An 18126-nucleotide genomic window follows, 5' to 3' on the forward strand; every position below is an offset into this window, starting at 1 on the left:
TTGAATCTTGATAGCACACTGAATAAAGAGATCTTCCAAAACTGAATAAAGTCACTGAAAATATTGTTTGAAGGCGTTGCTAACATTGGTTAGTCTTAATGTTCTATGTGGGATTGCCTGTAGAGGGATTGGTGGGTTATCTCTTATTTCAACCACATTGGAAGACCATTTTCTGTCTTACAGGTTTTTCAAATTTTTTGTAGTAAAACCATCAAATTCAATGATGATTTTAACATCTTGGTCACCACTTCATGGTTACTCATTCAAGACGATCAACTTGGCCTTGAATTCACATTGTATTGATCTCTAATTGTCCAGCAATTGTGTTTTATCTAATAAAATTTCTCACGTTTTGGAGATAAATAACAGGTGTTTGCTACCCCAGAAACTCAAACCGGTTTCCATCCTGGTGCTGGAGCTTCCTATTACCTTTCTCGATTGCCTGGCTATTTAGGTAAGTCATCAGTCCTGTACTGCTGTAAATGATTAACTTCTTTGATTTGTAAGAACTTTGAAAATTTCCCAGCAAATTAATATCTAGTTGTGTACTTTGGGGGGTGAAGATTTGATTGTGGTCACTTGCTTAACATTGGATTACTCTTAATTGTTGAGCATATGTACACACAAAACAAATATAAAATATAAACTTTCAACAGTTTTGAGTTGGATTATAGGCTGTCCAGATTTTGACTGATTGTAGACCTTGTGAAGCTAATCATTATTTCTGTTAGCGCTGTTAAGCATGTGTACTAGTTACTTACAAAATAAATATAAAATTTAAGTGTTTGATAACTTTCAACAATTTTGGGTTGGATTATAGGATGTCCAGATTTTGACTATCAAGACCTAGTGAAGTTATTTTAAAATAATCATGATTTCTGTTGGCTCTCTTGCTGTTTGATTATGTTAAAAGTAATCCTCAATCAGGATTTACAGTGTGCTCACTCATCCTATTTTTAAGTAGAGCGTTTTCTGCTTTGTGACTTAAGAGCTTGATGATATGTATCTCACAAAATTGCCTTAGCGATGCCTGAACGCCTTGTGTTAGTCCTTAAATTCCATGGGTCGCTTGCTTCAATAGATGAAATTGTGGGGATTTTGAAGCTCAAGGTTCCCCGATCTTTTTTTATTTTTGCTGAGCAAACAGGCTAGTGGGGTCAAGGCCTGTTTGAACCAGGTCGTGGTATCAACACTCACAAACTTTTTACAAGTCACTACTTGGAGAGTATGCAATTATTTCTCTTCTAGATATATTTGCTGATTATTTATGTGCATTATATCCACATAAAAACAAAATTATGTGCATGTTGATATGATACAACATTTGTATAATAGAGTTCCAAAGATGCAGTGAATTTTTCTGGTATATTTATGTGTTACCTATGTTTCACAAATGTGGTGTTTTTAATTGTCTTCCAGGCGAATATTTGGCTCTAACAGGAGAAAAACTGAATGGAGTTGAAATGATTGCTTGTGGTCTTGCTACACACTATTGCCTCAATGCGGTTGAGTGTCATTACTTTTTCAATTTATTTTACTAGTATAGATGAATTTAGGGGTGTCAATGGATAGTTGAAAATTCGAATATTATTCGAAATTTTTGGATATCGGATTCGAATTCGGATAGTTTTATATATTCTAATCCTTATCGGATACGGATTCGGATATTAACATTTCGAATCTGATAATATCCGATTCAAAATAATATATAATATATATTATTTTATTTGATTTATTTATTATATACGTAGTATAATATATAATAGGTTTTTTCATTAATAAAAATTCAATTGGATAAGGAAAAATTATGTTTTTTTAATATACAAATTATTCGAATTCTAATTGGATATTATCTGATATCCGATAGGATAATCGGATTCGAATTCAGATAGAGTTTTAGAACATCCATCGGATTTGCATTCGAATTTGGATATCGGATAAAAATTTTGGATTCGGATTTGGATATTGCTGTATCCAAACCGATAAGCATCTGTTGACAGCCCTAGATGAATTTTATTCAAAGAACGTAAACAGCGATAGAGGTCAAGAAGACCTGCCAAAACAAACGCAATACATGAACTAATTATGGTCGAAGTCAACTATAATGTCCCATTTGAAAACAAAATCTTCAAAAAGAATTCCCTTAAATTCTTTATAAACTTTAGGTTGGAAAAATTGATGGGCTTTGACCACAATGATGTCAAGAAGGGGTCTCCTTACCCTAAAAATTCCTCCTATTTTAACCTTCCTTACAAGAGAAAGCCACCATAGGCTAGCGCCTGTTTTGTTCGTGTTTCAGTTCCTGTTTATTGTTATTCAGATGATAGCTATCTGTCCCTAACAGAGACTTGCGTGGATTGAAGAGCGACTTGCTAAGTTGATAACAGATAATCCTTCTGTCATAAACAGTTCTCTTGAGCAATATGGTGACCTTGTCTATCCAGATAAGAGGAGCGTCCTACATAGGTTTTTTCTACTTCCAAACTTTTGTCATCTTTATTTTTTATTTGGGTTTAAATATTGATATTAGCGTGCATATTGACCATTGATGGAATCCAATAAGATACATGTGACATTGATCCTATGTTTTCAGAGTTGTGGAGGGCATACACCTCAAATCACATCTTAGGGAAAGACACACTTAACACGCCCTGAACTGTAGAAGTTTGGGTATGCCAAAAGTGTACTCCCTAGACAAGAAGGCATACCTGAAGCATGCACAGCAGGGTGAGCTGTGCTCCTTTAGTCAAAGGTGTACTTCGGTGGTGCATGTACAATGTGCATATTAAACAAAACAAAAATGGGACGAAACTACTGTAATAAATAATTAACATTGTTCTGTATTTTGTTTTTGTTTTAAGAGATTAAAACTTGGAATTTGAAAGTATGGATTTGATTATTCAAGGTTTTAGGATAGGATCAGTTTCCAAGATTGACATTCTTGCTGGGTATTAGGGTTGTCAAGTGGACTAGTTTCCAGACTGCTCTGCTGTTTCGAGGCGATCTCGGGTTTGGCCATCAATTTGCAGAAGAGCAAGGTTTTGGGTTTGGATCAATTTTCAACATTGACATTCTTGCTGGGTGCTAGGATTGTCTAGTGGTTTAGTTTCAAACTTTCTATTTGGACATACCCTTAGGTGTCATGTATAAAAGTAGGAGCATTTGGCATTTTTTCGTTGAGATTGTTGGCAGAAAATTAAGTTCTTGGGAGGTGAAGTACTTATTTAAAGGGGGGAAGTCGACTATGATCTATAGCACCTTAACAAGTATCCTGATCTACTTTCTATCCTTTTCAATTCCGAGAAGCATTGAAATGCATTTAAACAAGTTGTTTTGTTTTGTTTTTCTTCCCTTTCCGAGAAGCATTGAAATGCATTTAAACAAGTATCCTGATCTACTCTCTCTCTCTATATTTTTTTGAATGACAAGGATGGTAATCATAAATTTCATTGTCAATTGGATCTCTTCCTCCAAAAAGTAGGGGGCTTAGGCATCAAGTGTCTCAGGCTCATGAATTTGGCCTTTATGGGAAAATGGTTATGGAGGTTTGGCGATGGATGATATGGTGTTAGTTTCACATAATGATTGGTGTGAGATGTGGACCTGGTTTGTTGTTTATCTTTTTTGTAACCTTCTCTTGTGTTCCATGTTTGCAGGTTGATACTGCTGCCCTTTTCGTTTGGCTTTTTCTGATGCAATCTTTACTTAACCCCTATTATTTTCTTTTTCTTTTTGAAGGATGTGGGCTTGTAGTTGAGAAAGTGTGTTTTTGATGAAGCCTTTTTATAAATTTCTTGTTCCAACCTCTTCCTTTGAATTCCTAGCTGTTGCAATCTGGGGCCCTAAGGTCCCATCCAAGGTTACGTTTTTCTTGGTCAGCTATCTTAGATAGAATTCTTTACCATAGACCATGTTATCGCCAGGGGTATTATTATTTTGGACTTTTATTTCCTTCTGTAAAGTAGTGGGGAATTTGTTAACCTTTATTGATCCACTTCTTTTTTGCAAGAGAAGTGTGGCGCTCTTCTTCTTGTCCCTCTTTCGTACCTATTTTGTTTTCCTATTGGGTGTGAGCTTTTTAAGGATTTCGAAGGGGTTTATTTGAGGATTTCTTGTTTCGATGAATTTTATATGTAAGACAGTGGCTTAAGCTTTGTTTTATACTTGTTTTAGGTAGGTCGCCTCGACCTCCTGCTCTCTGTTCCTTCTCTTAATAAAATTTTATTTTTAAAGAAAGAAAAACTGAGGTAGGGTCAAAGTCAGAGTTGTCATGGATAGTTTGACGTATTCTTGCCCCCTCAAGCTAATGATTAATTTATGTTGCTTTCTGATCTTGTATGTACACTTCTATGTTCATGTTCTTGGATATTATTATACCTCATCCAGAAATGAGGGGCCATTCTCTAACTTATATTTTTTAAGTGTGTTAGATGGAAAGTAGAGTGCTTATTGGCTTTGGATTATGACCTATTTCTCATGTTTGTTTCCATCATTTTCTTTGTCATCTCTTATTCAGGATTGAGACAATTGATAAATGTTTTGGTCAGGACACAGTTGAGGAAATTATCGATGCTTTGGTAAGCATGATTGATGTTTGCAAGCTTTAGTCAAATATTTTTTTACTCTTGTTGTTGGATAAAAATGTAAGGTTAAGAAAAAAAAATATATAATTAAATAATTGCACTACAGAATGGGAAAAGAATCCCCAAACACCTAAAAGATCTTTGCAATTTTTCGTCACTTGAGGATCTCAATCGCCCCTCCTTTTGTTAACCCAATTTTTTTTGCATAGGAACATTACGTTTTTTTTTTAATAGGTAAAATGATCATTTCATTAGGTGGTTGAGAAGACCGGCAAAGAAATAATACAACGGAAAGAAAGGAAATCAAGGGAGATCAATACTACAATAATGCTCCCACCTAACTAGAAAATCTTCAAAAAAGACACCTTTAAACTCTTTAAAGACCTTACACCAAAAAAATAGAAGCCCCAATATCGTAAGAATAGTGTTATCCCCCCATCTTGGAAACATCTTCGAACACCCAACTATTACGTTCCTTCCATAGCCCCCAACAAATGGCAAAATGAATGACACACCAAAGAAGTCTCTTGGATTTCCTAAACGACTTACCCCACAAAGCCCAAGCATTCAAAACGTCTTTGACTGACCACGGAAGGCACCCCTCCAGACCCAAGAAGTGACTCCAGACCCGGCTTGCAAATGGGCAATGGAGTAGAAGAATTATGGAAAAGTAATTGTCAAGTTTCAATCTGAGAATTTTGCAGAAATTTATAATAATAAAAGAGTCAAAAGACAAAACCGCCATTGCATATAAGAAATAAATAAAAGTTATTATTAGAAAATAACTAGGATTAGAATAACAACTTGATTATTTTCAATACTCCCCCTCAAGTTGGGGCAAATATATTAACTAAATCCAACTTGACAATGTGAGAATTAGTGATAGAAGAACCAACAGACTTCGTAAGTGTGTCAACAAGCTGATCTGAAGAAGGTACAAAGATTGTCTGAAGATCACCAGATCGAATTTTCTCCCTGAGAAAGTGAATATCAACCTCAATATGTTTAGTTCTTTCGTGAAGAATTGAGTCAGAAGCAAGCATGATGGTAGACTTGTTGTCACAGAACAAAGTAGAAGAACCAGAAATAGGAAATCCCAACTTTGTCAGCAAAGATCAAAATCAAATTAGCTCACATGTGCCAAGGGCCATAGCACAATACTCAGCTTCAGCAGAAGAATGAGAAACCACATTCTATTTCTTACTTTTTCACGAGATAAAGTTATCACCATAAATAGTACAAAAACTAGAGGTAGATCTTCTATTTGTGAGAGAACCAACATAATCAACATCTGTAAAACAAAACAAATGCGCTTGAGCAGTGGAAGAGTAGAAAAACTCAAGACCAGGATGAGACTTCAAGTAGTGAAGAATACGATAAATGGTATCAAGATGAAAAGCACGCGGAGTATGCATGAACTGACTGGCCACATTAAACGCAAAGGACAAGTCCGGTTTAGTGTTAGTTAAATCAGATGACCTACAAGTCTTTGATAAGAAGAAGAATCTGATAAAAGATCATTACAGTCAGCATGAAGACGATGATTTGGATCCATAGGGGAGGAAGCAGGGTGACAATCAAGCATCCTAGTGTTTTGAAGAAGATTCAATGTGTATTTGCACTAAAATAACTAAATACCACGGAAAGAACGGATCACTTCTATCCCCAAGAAGTACTTGAGGGGACCCAAGTCCTTAACCTTAAAGGCACGACCCAATAACATCTTTACCCTTTCAATCCATTATGCATCATCTCCAGTCAAGATAATATCGTCCATATAAACCAGAACAATGATCTAACGTCCCTCCAATCCTCGACAAACAAAGCAAGTATGATCTGAGTGGCATTTGGAGAATTTCATAGATAAAATAGCCCCAGGAAAACGTTGAAACCAGGCTCACGAAGATTGTTTCAGGCCATATAAAGATTTGAGAAGACGATATACTTTCCCAAAATATTCCCCTTAAAAAATGAAATCCAAGATAGGAGTCCATATAGATATCCTCAGTTAAATCACCATTCAGAAAGGTATTCTTCACATCGAGTTGGTGAAGCCGCCACGAGTGATATGTAATTAAAGAGATAAGAAGATGAACAATAGAAAGTTTAGCTACAAGAGCAAATGTAGCACCAAAATCCTTTCGTAGAGTCTGCGAAAATCTCTCAGCAACTAAACGAGCCTTGTATCGCTCAATAGTACCATCCACCAGATACTTGATATTGAAAATCCATTTACAATGAACAGTCCGCTCCTCAGAGGGAAATAGAATAAACTCTTAGATATGATTCTTCTGCAAAGCATCCATCTCAGTAATCATGGTTTCAGTCCACTGAGGATTTTCTAAAACCTCTGAAACAGACCGGAGAGTTCTAATAGAAGCAATATCGGTAATGTAGGCCTGATAAGGAGAGAGTCCCTGATAGGAAAGAAATTGGGCAATAAGATGATCAGTTACACACCCCCGATTATCTTTGTGAAGTGTAATAGGTAAGTGAGAGTTTAAAACAAATAGGATAATAACAGGGGTAGGAGATAATATATTTAAGTCCAAGGAGGAGGTTGGTAAGGTTAGAGAGGGGTGAGGGCGACGAGAGTAAACCTTAAGTGTTGGTGAAGTTGGATTGAAGACTGAAGATGGCAGCACTATAGGAGGAGTATAAGAAGAGTCTTGCAAAGAAGATGTGGCACGAAGGTAGGGAATATTTTCAAAAAAAGTGATATCCATAAAATGTATGACACGATGAGAATAGGATCATAGTAATGATGCCCATTTGACATGGATGAGTAACCCAAGAAAACACATCGAATGACTTTGTCATCTAATTTTATGCGATGATGGGCGCGGTCATGAACAAAGTAAGTGCACCAAAAAACTCTAGGTGTGATTGGAAATAGGATGTTATCTGGGCGAAGAACATGAAGAGGCACCTATCCTGTTAAGATGCGACTTGGAACATAGTTAAGAAGAAAAGCCGTAGTGAGGACCGTCATGTTTCAATACAACTTTGAAACATGCATGCCTTGAAGAAGGCAACAGACAATGTTCATAAGGTGTGGAAGAATTGCCACCTCGTTCTACTCAAGGGTGTAGGGACAAGTCAATTGGTGAAGCTTATCATGCTCATGAAGGTGAGAACGAATCCCATTAAAATTATATTCACCACCACTATTATACCGAAGAGCTTTAACGGTGATGTTGTATTGGGTTTGAATCATTTTAAGAAAGTTAACAAAAATAGGAAGCATTTCAGATCGAGATCTTATCAAGTAGACACAAGTACAACGAGAATAGTCATCAATAAATGTAACATAGTACTGATGACTAGTAAAAGCAGTAATAGGGGAATGCCCTCGTAGATCAGAATGAACTAAATCAAACATAATGTTATATCGATGCATGCGAGGGATGTATGAAGTACGAGTATGTTTGGAGAGCACACACACAGAACATTTGAAATTTATGCCCACTACAATTTTTTTTAAAAAACAAGAAATAAAGAACATAAGTGCTGAAAATTAGCATGTCCTAAGCGACATACCACAAACCTAAGGACTAAGAAGAAAAAGTATGATTTCCAAAAGAGGATAACACAGAGACCAGAGCTACAGTATGCGGAGATCCAAATAGGTACAACCCATCCCTCTCATACCCTTTGTCAAAAATCTTCCTCGTATTTGGATCTTGAAAAGTACAGTGAGTAGGAAAAAAAGTCACTGAGCAATTTAGAGATTTGGTAAGACTACTCACAGACAAAAGATTAAGAGATAGGTGAGGAACATGGAGCACAGAGTTAAGAGAAATAGCAGATGATAAGGGGATGGTACCCTTGCTGTGAATAGGTTTAAGGGACCAATCAACAAGACGAACCTCCCTATGAGTATCAGGTAAAATAGATGAAGTGAAATGGCTAGACTCATCAATCATATGATCAGAGGCACCATAATCAATAATCCATGTCAGGGTATCGGGACCAGACTGAGTGACATGAACTGCAGAAGATATACTTGAGGCCACAATCAAAGATGAGCAAGTACGGATCTGATCACGAACAAAAGTGGTAATCTGTGTCTGAAGCTACTATAAATCAATGGTGCTAGGAGACAGTGGTGGGAATTAGTGAGAAATCCACAATGACAGCACAGGGAGCTGAATGCCCCAACGAAGGAGTGGTAGTCAAACTTAACAAACGAAGATAAAACGGAAAGCATTGGATCTTTTCATGGACTGTCCTCCCACAAAGAATGCAAAGAAAACTACTCCCTCGACTACGACTACGGTTCCCTCGGCCACAATGAGCAGTAATAGTACCCAAAAGCCATCCAGATTTGTCTCTACTTCCCAAATAGAGTCTCACGAATCGATACCAAGACTATCCCGATATCATAACTCTCAACGACAAATGGATAAAAACAGGAAGACCAATAACCCGCACATTACTATTGACATCACTGTTGCTGTTGTTGCAAACTTTTACACAACTCAAACAACACAACTCCTAGTCCACAAACACACAACAAACCACTGCTGTTTTGCTGTTGTAACCCCCACGAAGCCCCCAAACTGGTGTTGGAGATCACCAAACAAGGCTGTGGTGCTGTGTAGACCACTAAACGGCCACCAAGAAGCCCCCAAACTAAAGTCGTAGACTTCCAAACAGGGTTGCGGTGCTGTGCAGGCCTTCAAAATTGTTGCAGATCACCCAACAGGGCTGTGGTGCTGTGCAGACCACCAAACAGCCACTAGCCTAGTCGCAGGCAACGAAAACTATACCTATTGCTGTCGCAGACCACCGAAACAGCACCTATTGCTGTTGCAGAACCAGAAAACCATCGCAGACACCAAACAACACACTAGTTGCTGTCGTGGATTACCAAACTGCTGTTTTGTACTGTTGCAGGCACAAAACTCCACCCCTTGTTGTTCTCGCAGATCACCAAGCAGTCCAACAAGGGTAGAAAACCCTAAAGAGGCTAGAGTAACTCTAAACAAACCCATTGCAAGGCAGAAAACCCTATCGAGGGGTAGAAACACAACACAAAAACTCTATTGCAGCATGTGATGAATTGCATTTACTATTAAGAGATCATGAATCGAAACAGGAAAAGAGACCCCTGAGCTTGGTAGGAATTTATAATAATGAAAGAGTCAAAAGACAAAACTGCTCTTACATATAAGAAATAAATAAGAGCTATTACTAGAAAACGACTAGGACTAAAATAACAACTAGATTATTTCTAATAGGAGTAAGACATGGTTGGCATACTCGTCACTCCTTAGGCAAAACAAACAAATGCTCGGCCCACCCCCCGTTTCATACATTGGTCTATAATTAGAATTCTTCCTAGTGACGCACACCAAATGAAGAAGGCAACCCATGACGGAACTCTTGGGCCCCAAATTGAAGATGGAAACTTTAGCAAGTGTTGGTTCCTCAACAAACCATAGAAGGATCTCATTGAGAAAGTCCCAACCCTTGCCCCAGTCCAAACTCTCCTGTCCTGCACTCCCATCCTCAACTCGATGCCTTCCAATCGCTCAATCAAGGATATAACCCAATCTAGGTCCCAATCGTTGAAGCGTCTTCTAAATCCAAAGTCCCAAGACCACCCTACACCACCCCACTTGAAGAAAGAAGACACTGGTAAACCTTTCCTCCTGGACAACTCGATCAACTCTGGGAACTGTGAGGCTAATGGCATGTCCCTGCACCTCTTATCCCCTAACAAAGACCACACCCATGAGAAGCATGTGAGTCCCCGCTATCCCAACCCCCTTCTAACACACCAAATTTTGTTGTGATGACCCTCCTCCACAAGCTATCCACCTCTTTGCCAAAGCGCTAAAGCCACTTGCCTAAGAGGGCGATGTTTATCAACCTCAAATTTTTTATCCCCAAGCCCCCAAGTGCTTAGGCACACAAATCTTGACCCAGCTCACGAGATGGAACTACCTCTTCCCAACGTTGTCGTGGCACAAAAAATTCTTGAAAAGTTTATTCACCCTTAATTCCATGCTCCTAAGGATTGAGAATAAGGATAAGTAATATATAGGCAGAGAAGCAAGGGAACTTTTAATGAGAGCCACCTTCCCCCCTTTCGACAAGTATCTTGTCTTCCAAGTACCCAATGATGTAGATAGGCTTGCCGACACTTATCTCAATGCCTATGATCGAGTTAAGAAGCGTAGAAGAAAGAAATCAACAACATTGATTTAGTCAACTTTGCTTGATCAAGTCAACTTGATCCAATCTTTGACCGGTCCTCAAGACCTAGTCCAACTTCTCTAAGGACTCCTCTTTTGATTGAGTTTATAGTTTTTATGTTGCTTAAGTAGTCCTAGTTAGTTTCTATTTCAATTTTAGAAAGTTTCTTTTCCTAATTATTTTCTAATTTGTTTTATGTTTAAATTCGTTTTTATTCTTTAGGTTATAATTAGAGGTCCTTTTAGAAGTCTAAATTGAGTTTTAATAGGATTAGAAGGTTAGTAATATGTTATAGATAGATTAAGAAGTTACTTTTTAGTATTTTATGGAGTTATCTATATAAGGAGTTCCAATAAACAAATTCTGAAGTTAATTTTTTTTAAAATTGATTAATAAAAAAAGAAGAGACTTTTCTTCTCTTTATTTGTTTTTTTCTTTTTTAGCATAAAAACCTGATATTGATTTTTAATTTTGGTGTTTGCGATTTATTTCCATCAATCTCAAACTTATATTGAAGTTTCTAATCTGTTTTACTTGACATAGAGATTCTTCATTACTCCTAGTTCTTGGGATTGCACCTTAGAACTTGATTTTTAACATAAACTCCAGGTTTGTGTGTTCTACCCTATATCACCCAGTCTCCTCTCAATCTTCTCAATGACAGGATCCCAAATCGACTTACTCTTAAAGTGAGGCCCCATAGATAATCTCAAATACGAGGTAGGTAACACCCCCAAAGAACACCCAATGGAGGCTGTTAGCAAATCCCCTCTGTGCACACCACCAACAACATACTCCTTAATCTTACCAACCCAGAAACTGCCTCAAACCCACAAAGGATTCTGCTAAGAATACCCATCTGACTGTGAGATGCGTCCGCAAAAACCAACAGGTCATCCGCAAACTGGAGATGAGATACTAGTGGACCCTCCTACCCCGTCGAGAGACCTGTTAAGTCCCTGTTAGTAACGACCTTACGAATCATCCTACCAAGAGCCTCTGCCACAATAAGGAATAAGAATGAAGACAAAGGTTTTCCCTGTCTCAAACCCCTCGAGTTTCTAAAGAAAACCATGAGTGCCATTCACCAAAATGGAGAAAAAAGCCGCATAAACGCATCTCATCACCCACTGAATCCATTTGCTCCCAAAACTGAGATGACCCATCATATATCTAAGAAAGTTCCAACTCACATGGTCATAAGCTTTGTCCAAATCTATTTTGCAAACCACTCCTTGCTTAGCGGCCTTCGGTCTCAAGTTGATGCATTCGTTTGCGATGAGAACACCATCCAAGATTTGTCTTCCTATAATGAAGGCACTCTGAGTATGGCTAATAATCGTGTCCAAGACCAATTTTAATTTCTTCGCAAGCAACTTGGATAGGATCTTGTAAGTCGAGCCAATCAAGCTGATTGGTATCAAGTCCGTAATGTCCTGCACCCCTTGCTTATTAGGAATGAGAGCAACAAAGGAGCAATTTGACCCCATATCAAGAAAGGCCTCATGGTAGAACTCAGCAAGCACTCGCAATAGATCACCTTTAAGAGTCTCACAACACGCTTTGAAGAAGCCCATTGAGAAACCATCTGGTCCTGGAGTCTTATCGCTACTCATGGATGCGATGGCTTTAAAGACCTCCACCTCAAGGGGCCTTTCCAAAAAAGCTTTGTGTTCGTCCAAAATGTGATCGAAGTGTAACTCATCCAGATTGGGTCTCCTATGAGAAGGTTCTATGTAAAGATTATTATAGAACTCCACTACCCCACTAGCCACTTCTTCCTCCCCCTCCTTCCACATATCATTAGCTTTCAATCTTGTAACTAAATTCGCTCTGTGGTGCACATTTGCAACTCTGTGAAAGAATTTAGTAATATTGTCTCCTTTTAGCCATTGCTTTCTCGATTTTTGGTGCCAAGACACTTCCTCCATATTGGCCAAATTTTGGTACATGGCTTTCAAATCAAGTCTCTTTGAACGATCCATCGTAGACAATTCTTCATCCTCCTTTCTATCCCATGTCTCGATTTCGAGCAAAACCTCAACCCTCCCAAAAGTCTCTGCATTACAACTCTTCAACCTCTCTTTGATTTCCTTTAGCTTTAATATAAAGATGACCCCCGGTCTTCCTTGGAATGACAAATCTCCCCACCAATTGTTAATCAACTCTTTGAAGCCCGGATGGAGAAGCCACATGTCTTCAAGGCGGAACGCGGTTGGGCCCCTTGGAGAGAAATAGGACAGTGATCGGAGGCCAAGATTGAAGCGTTCGTCCCAATCGCAAGGTACCAAGAATCTGTCCAACCTATTAAACACCACCCTTTCTTGATTATTCGTCCAAGTAACACACTTACCACATAGTGGGATGTCAACCAGGTCACGTTTCATCACAAAATCCCTGAATTTCCCCATTCTGGAAGTCACCCTGGATCCCTCGAGCTTCTCAAAGGAGAATCTAACGATATTAAAGTCTCCCTCCAGGCACCAAGGCTTCCCCAAAAGCAATTCACATCATTGAGTTTCTGCCAAAATTGCCTTCGCTCGGCATCACGGTTTGGCCCATAAACACCAGTGAAAACCCATTGGAAATCCTCCCCTACACAACTGCAAAGAATAGAGATTGAGACGACTTTGACAAAATGATTGTCCCACAACACCACCACACCACCCGAAGCACCAATCGCAGGAAGACATGACCAACCCACATTCTGTATTCCCCACAACTCTCTGACCAAACTACCATCCAATTGCTCAAGTTTTGTCTCCTGTAACATAACAATCTGAGCCTGACTAGCCCTCACCATTGACTTAACGACACTCCTCTCAGGCCTATCTTTCAAGCCCGACATTCCAAGAAATAATTTTTATCGACATTGATAACTAATGAACTGCAATCCGACCTTCGCAACTAGAGAGCCTACACTGTTGGCAACTCTGCCAATGATGAACTGAATTTCTTGAAATTTCTCACAACATTCAACTTCAATCTGTTCACATTCTGAAAATCTACCTCTGACTCTTGAGGGGGTAACGACTACGAATGATACACTGAGTCATTATTGGATGACTCCGGTAGAGTGGCGAGACTTCCTGGGATTATAATCCCTTCATCAGACTCTATCCAGGAGGCTACGACTTTCTGCAGACAGGTCCCAATCTCCTTCTGGTTCTTTGTTATCACCTCCAGCAGCACTTTTGCCTCCCCTTGATTGCGCCCAATTCGACCCTGACTGATAACAAACATCCAGAGCATTCTGACAAAGATGATTTGACATCCAAACAGGCTCATGATGCTCCAGCAGAAGTCCCCCTAGCCTCCTGATGATCCGCCAGACTGAGGGTGCCTACCTCCTTCGATCGAAACAGATCAGGAAGCCCAACCTGAGACTTCTTCACCCACCCAAATCCTTCTCAGCCATAACGAACAATTCCAACACATCCATACAACTCTGTTGAGCACCCTACGAGAATTAGCGAACCCATCGGCCTGGCTTTGGGGAGGAGCAGTATCAGTGCGAATACCCACCTCACCCCTGAAACCTGCGATAGACATGTCTCGGTACCATCCTCCTGTAATTACCTCAACATCTGAAAATCGGCTATTGATGCCAGCTCCTCTACCACTGACGTGCTCGGAAGCAACATAGACCTGTGGTGAAACATTGGTCTTAGACAGGACCCTGGAATCCCTATCCAACCTTTTCTCTCCCTCTTCTCATAGATTTAGCACTGTTTCTGGAATGCTCTTCCAGTAGGTTCCTTTCGAAGACGAAATAACACCCCTTTACTCTACTAAATCAACTGGGAAAGAGGCCCCCCCACATATCAGAATCCCCTTTGCGCCCCTCACATATCAGAATCCCAAGGGTCCCAAAGCCATCCTGGTAATTTGGACCATCACCATCAGGCAGCCCGTGGTCCACAACACCAGATCCCGAACTAACTTGGGTTGAGGGCCCAAGCACATCCAAAGTAGCTTGACAATCTACCACCAGGCCTGAGGTTCCGTTATTATTGGGGACTTGGGCTTCCCAGTCGAACCCAGCAATCGAACACAAGTCCCCTGTCCTGATAGTTGGCCCGCATTTCTCTACAACACCATATGACCTCAGTCACGTCATATACCTCAGATTCTTTGACACCTGTCCCAACATCATTGCCATCTGACGGTGTTCTGGCTCCCAAAATCGAAAGGGCTGCACCTCTTTATGCGTCTCCCTTGATGATAGTTCGAATTTCGAAAACTGCAAAGGCTTCTTCTGAAAGTGACCTAATCCAGGATTCAATACCGACTGGCCAAAACTGATAGAACCCAGGACTTTTGTCTCCAATTTGTTTTCTCACTCCTTTGGTCTTATAGCAATTCCCCGATTAGAAATCCCTGATTCAACACTAAGTTTACCGATATTCTTTGTCGCCTCTACTGTAGAAACCAAGCAAGCATTATAGTGGTTGAGTCCCTCTTCAATAACTTCTAGCCCTAGCTCCACACTAAGGCTGTAACGAATACCATCAAACCAGACCAGAATCTAACGAAGCATCCCCCTTGGAGAATACTGAACCAACAAACGAGCAGAATCAAGCTTCTCCCTCCACCTTGTCCTGAGATCCACCTCCAGAAGTCCACCAAGCTGCTCTCCAATTCTTCTAAATGTGAACTCTTCCCAGAGGTGGAAGGGCAGGCCCTTCAACCTCGCCAAAGACCCCTTCGACCTCCATTCAGGATTCAACATGTTACATTCTGCGAACCAAGGTTTGAGGGAGAAGGAGAAACCCCCTAAAACCACCTCTACTAACCCATTAATAATTGTTGCTTCCTCCCTATCCCCTAGCAACAGAATTCTCTTGTTCATATCCCAAGGGATGAGTCTAGTCCTGTTAGCTGCTGGAGTCCCCAAACGAAGCAGAACAACGTCAAGCAGATCACCCCAGTCCACTTGGTTTATGGAAGCTTCACAAATGATTGCCCAATTCCACGATCCAACTACTCTCCCTGTCTTCGTAACCTGCTCAAGGTTCCTTCGCGAGCTGATCAGAATATGTCCAGCACCCCCTTGCTGTAAGACTCAAGAACCAACTGAAGAGATGCTGACCCCACCCCCTTGCCACTTAACTCAAGGACCACCCAAGAGTAAGTTGGTTGAGTCACCATCTTTACCCTTCACCTCCTTTGGAGCTTTACGTTTCCCTTTACGGATTACTTCCACCCAGCTCGAATTCTTAACAGCTATTGTCTTGCTAGTTGTCCTTTCTATCTTCTCCTCAGGTTCCATGAAGGCCTTAATGTTGAAAGACAACATCCTCCACCCAAGCCCTTCCTTACCTTCCAGGCAGATCAACATTTTAGATCGAGATTTATCTGACATCTGTTGGAGCTTCACGAACCTTCCATAGCTATTTTGATCCCCCCAAACCACGAAGATTCTACCTCCTGTGGACAACTTAGATCTGATGCCTTTGGACGAGAGGCCAGCTTCCTCCAACTGCTTGCTGAACCAAACTGCTTCCTCTTCTAACAACTGTATTTTGGAGTCCCCCCTCTTGCCAACTTCAGTGACTTCTATTGCTCTACGATTCTTCACCCCGCACGAATGGAACTCAATGCATTTCCTTTCCACCTGAACTTTGTGTGCATCCTCTCTCTCGCCTTATTTAGAACATTATGTTTTTTTTTCCTGCCCTCAGTAGAATTACTATTTTTATTTTATTTTCTTTTTTGTTTCGAAAAGAAAAAAAGTAAAGTGATGTGTATATGGAAGGCAATTGGTTGAAAAAATTGGATTTTTTTTCCAGTTTTTCGTAGGATAAGAATATTTTTCGTTAATTTATGATTTGCAGAATGAATGTAGGGTTGATATTTATTTTGGTGATCCGACGGTCCAGGATTGTCGGAAAATATTCTCCTTTTTCTTGGTTAGATACTCGATTATTTTTCACATAAATTTTGGTATGGCCTTAGGCTTATGAGATTAACTACTTTTAATCTTATATTTAGGGAAGAAGAAAATGAAGTATTTTTTTTTAAACTATAAGTAGGAGTGTAAGACCCAGACAAATATATGTAGTGCAACTTTCATAGACACGCACAAGGATGAAACTCTATTTAAGGTTGATTAGTAGGAAATATCCCAAGAGACCATTTCTGTTATTTAGGTTCAATTGTCTATAATAATAATAAATAAATAAATAAAAAAACTCAAGTTTCTGCTTTGTAATTAATCTTTCTTTCTCAGGAGAACGAAGTAGCTAGCTGTTACGATGATTGGTGTACTTCAGCGCTGAGAAAACTCAAGGAAGCGTCGCCATTGAGCCTAAAAGTTTCCCTAAGATCAGTAAGTTACTTACTAACCACAGTTATATCTAGTGGATTTGATCTGTATTAGCTTGTAATTAATCATAGTTTGACTCTGTATTTAGATAAGGGAAGGTAGATTTCAGTCTCTTGACCAATGCTTGACTCGCGAATATCGAATGTCCCTTCGTGGAATCTCCAAAAAAATCTCTAATGATTTCTATGAGGTATGGCCTATTATACAACTTCCATACATAGAAAATCACTTACAGGTTCCTTCTTTTCTAATTGTTTCCTGGACTTTCTTTAGGGCATTCGGGCACGATTAGTGGACAAGGATTATGCTCCAAAGGTACCTCAACTCTCAATTATTCATGTTTGTTATGCCTTGAGATAATAAAAAAAAAAAACTTGAGATCTAACAAATTATGCGTTTTTGGTCCGAAAATATGCAGTGGGATCCCCCATGTTTGGAGCACGTATCGAAAGACATGGTTGATTTCTACCTTGCGCCATTTAGTGAAATTGAGCCCGAACTTGATCTACACACAGCCTTGCGAGAACCCTTTATCTGAGGCCTGTAGTGTTGGTAGTGTGTCGGGTATGGGTAGTAGTAGTGGCAGTAGTGCCATATTTTAAGAATTATAATTTGGTTAGAAATTTATTGACCAAATCCACTTGTAATTGCCAGTCAGGTTGTATTGGTGATAATTTTGTAGGGAGCTTGATTTTTTCACCCGAAATGTGTTACACATTTTGTCAATCATTGAACCTCATCCTCAGATTAGTGTCATTTTCTTCTACTAATAAAAAAAAAACTCTACAATTTATTTGTATTTTCTGTTTGTTCATCGAGTTACGATGAATCTCATTGAAGACTAACCAATTTTTCTTAAGGTCCCTCGGTTTCTGAAAATGGGTTGGGAGTAATAGAGGTACATGATTTTAAATCTTGGATGGGATGGAGACTTGAGTGAGTCATCCCGATCTTGCAGGCATCGAAGCCAAATTTCCACTTTGAATCATCTACCTCACCGTATCATTTGAA

The 18126-nt window shown here is 39.5% G+C and overlaps 1 protein-coding gene across 1 annotated transcript in view; it reads left to right on the forward strand.

Annotated features, from left to right (window-relative positions):
* LOC147389148 (ATP-dependent caseinolytic (Clp) protease/crotonase family protein) overlaps positions 1 to 17844 on the forward strand; it is a 31625-nt gene extending 13781 nt beyond the window's left edge. The window contains exons 7-14 of the mRNA XM_086419833.1: positions 370 to 454; positions 1420 to 1505; positions 2345 to 2466; positions 4517 to 4577; positions 17020 to 17118; positions 17204 to 17305; positions 17389 to 17430; positions 17534 to 17844. Coding sequence (XP_086275959.1) covers positions 370 to 454; positions 1420 to 1505; positions 2345 to 2466; positions 4517 to 4577; positions 17020 to 17118; positions 17204 to 17305; positions 17389 to 17430; positions 17534 to 17653 — 717 coding nt within the window. The 3' untranslated portion in view covers positions 17654 to 17844. The remainder of the gene's footprint in view (positions 1 to 369; positions 455 to 1419; positions 1506 to 2344; positions 2467 to 4516; positions 4578 to 17019; positions 17119 to 17203; positions 17306 to 17388; positions 17431 to 17533) is intronic.
* The last annotated feature ends 282 nt before the right edge of the window (positions 17845 to 18126 follow it).

This window comes from Akebia trifoliata, chromosome 12, assembly GCF_017979445.1.
Source record: "Akebia trifoliata isolate Shusen 1 chromosome 12, ASM1797944v1, whole genome shotgun sequence".
NCBI lineage: Eukaryota > Viridiplantae > Streptophyta > Magnoliopsida > Ranunculales > Lardizabalaceae > Akebia > Akebia trifoliata.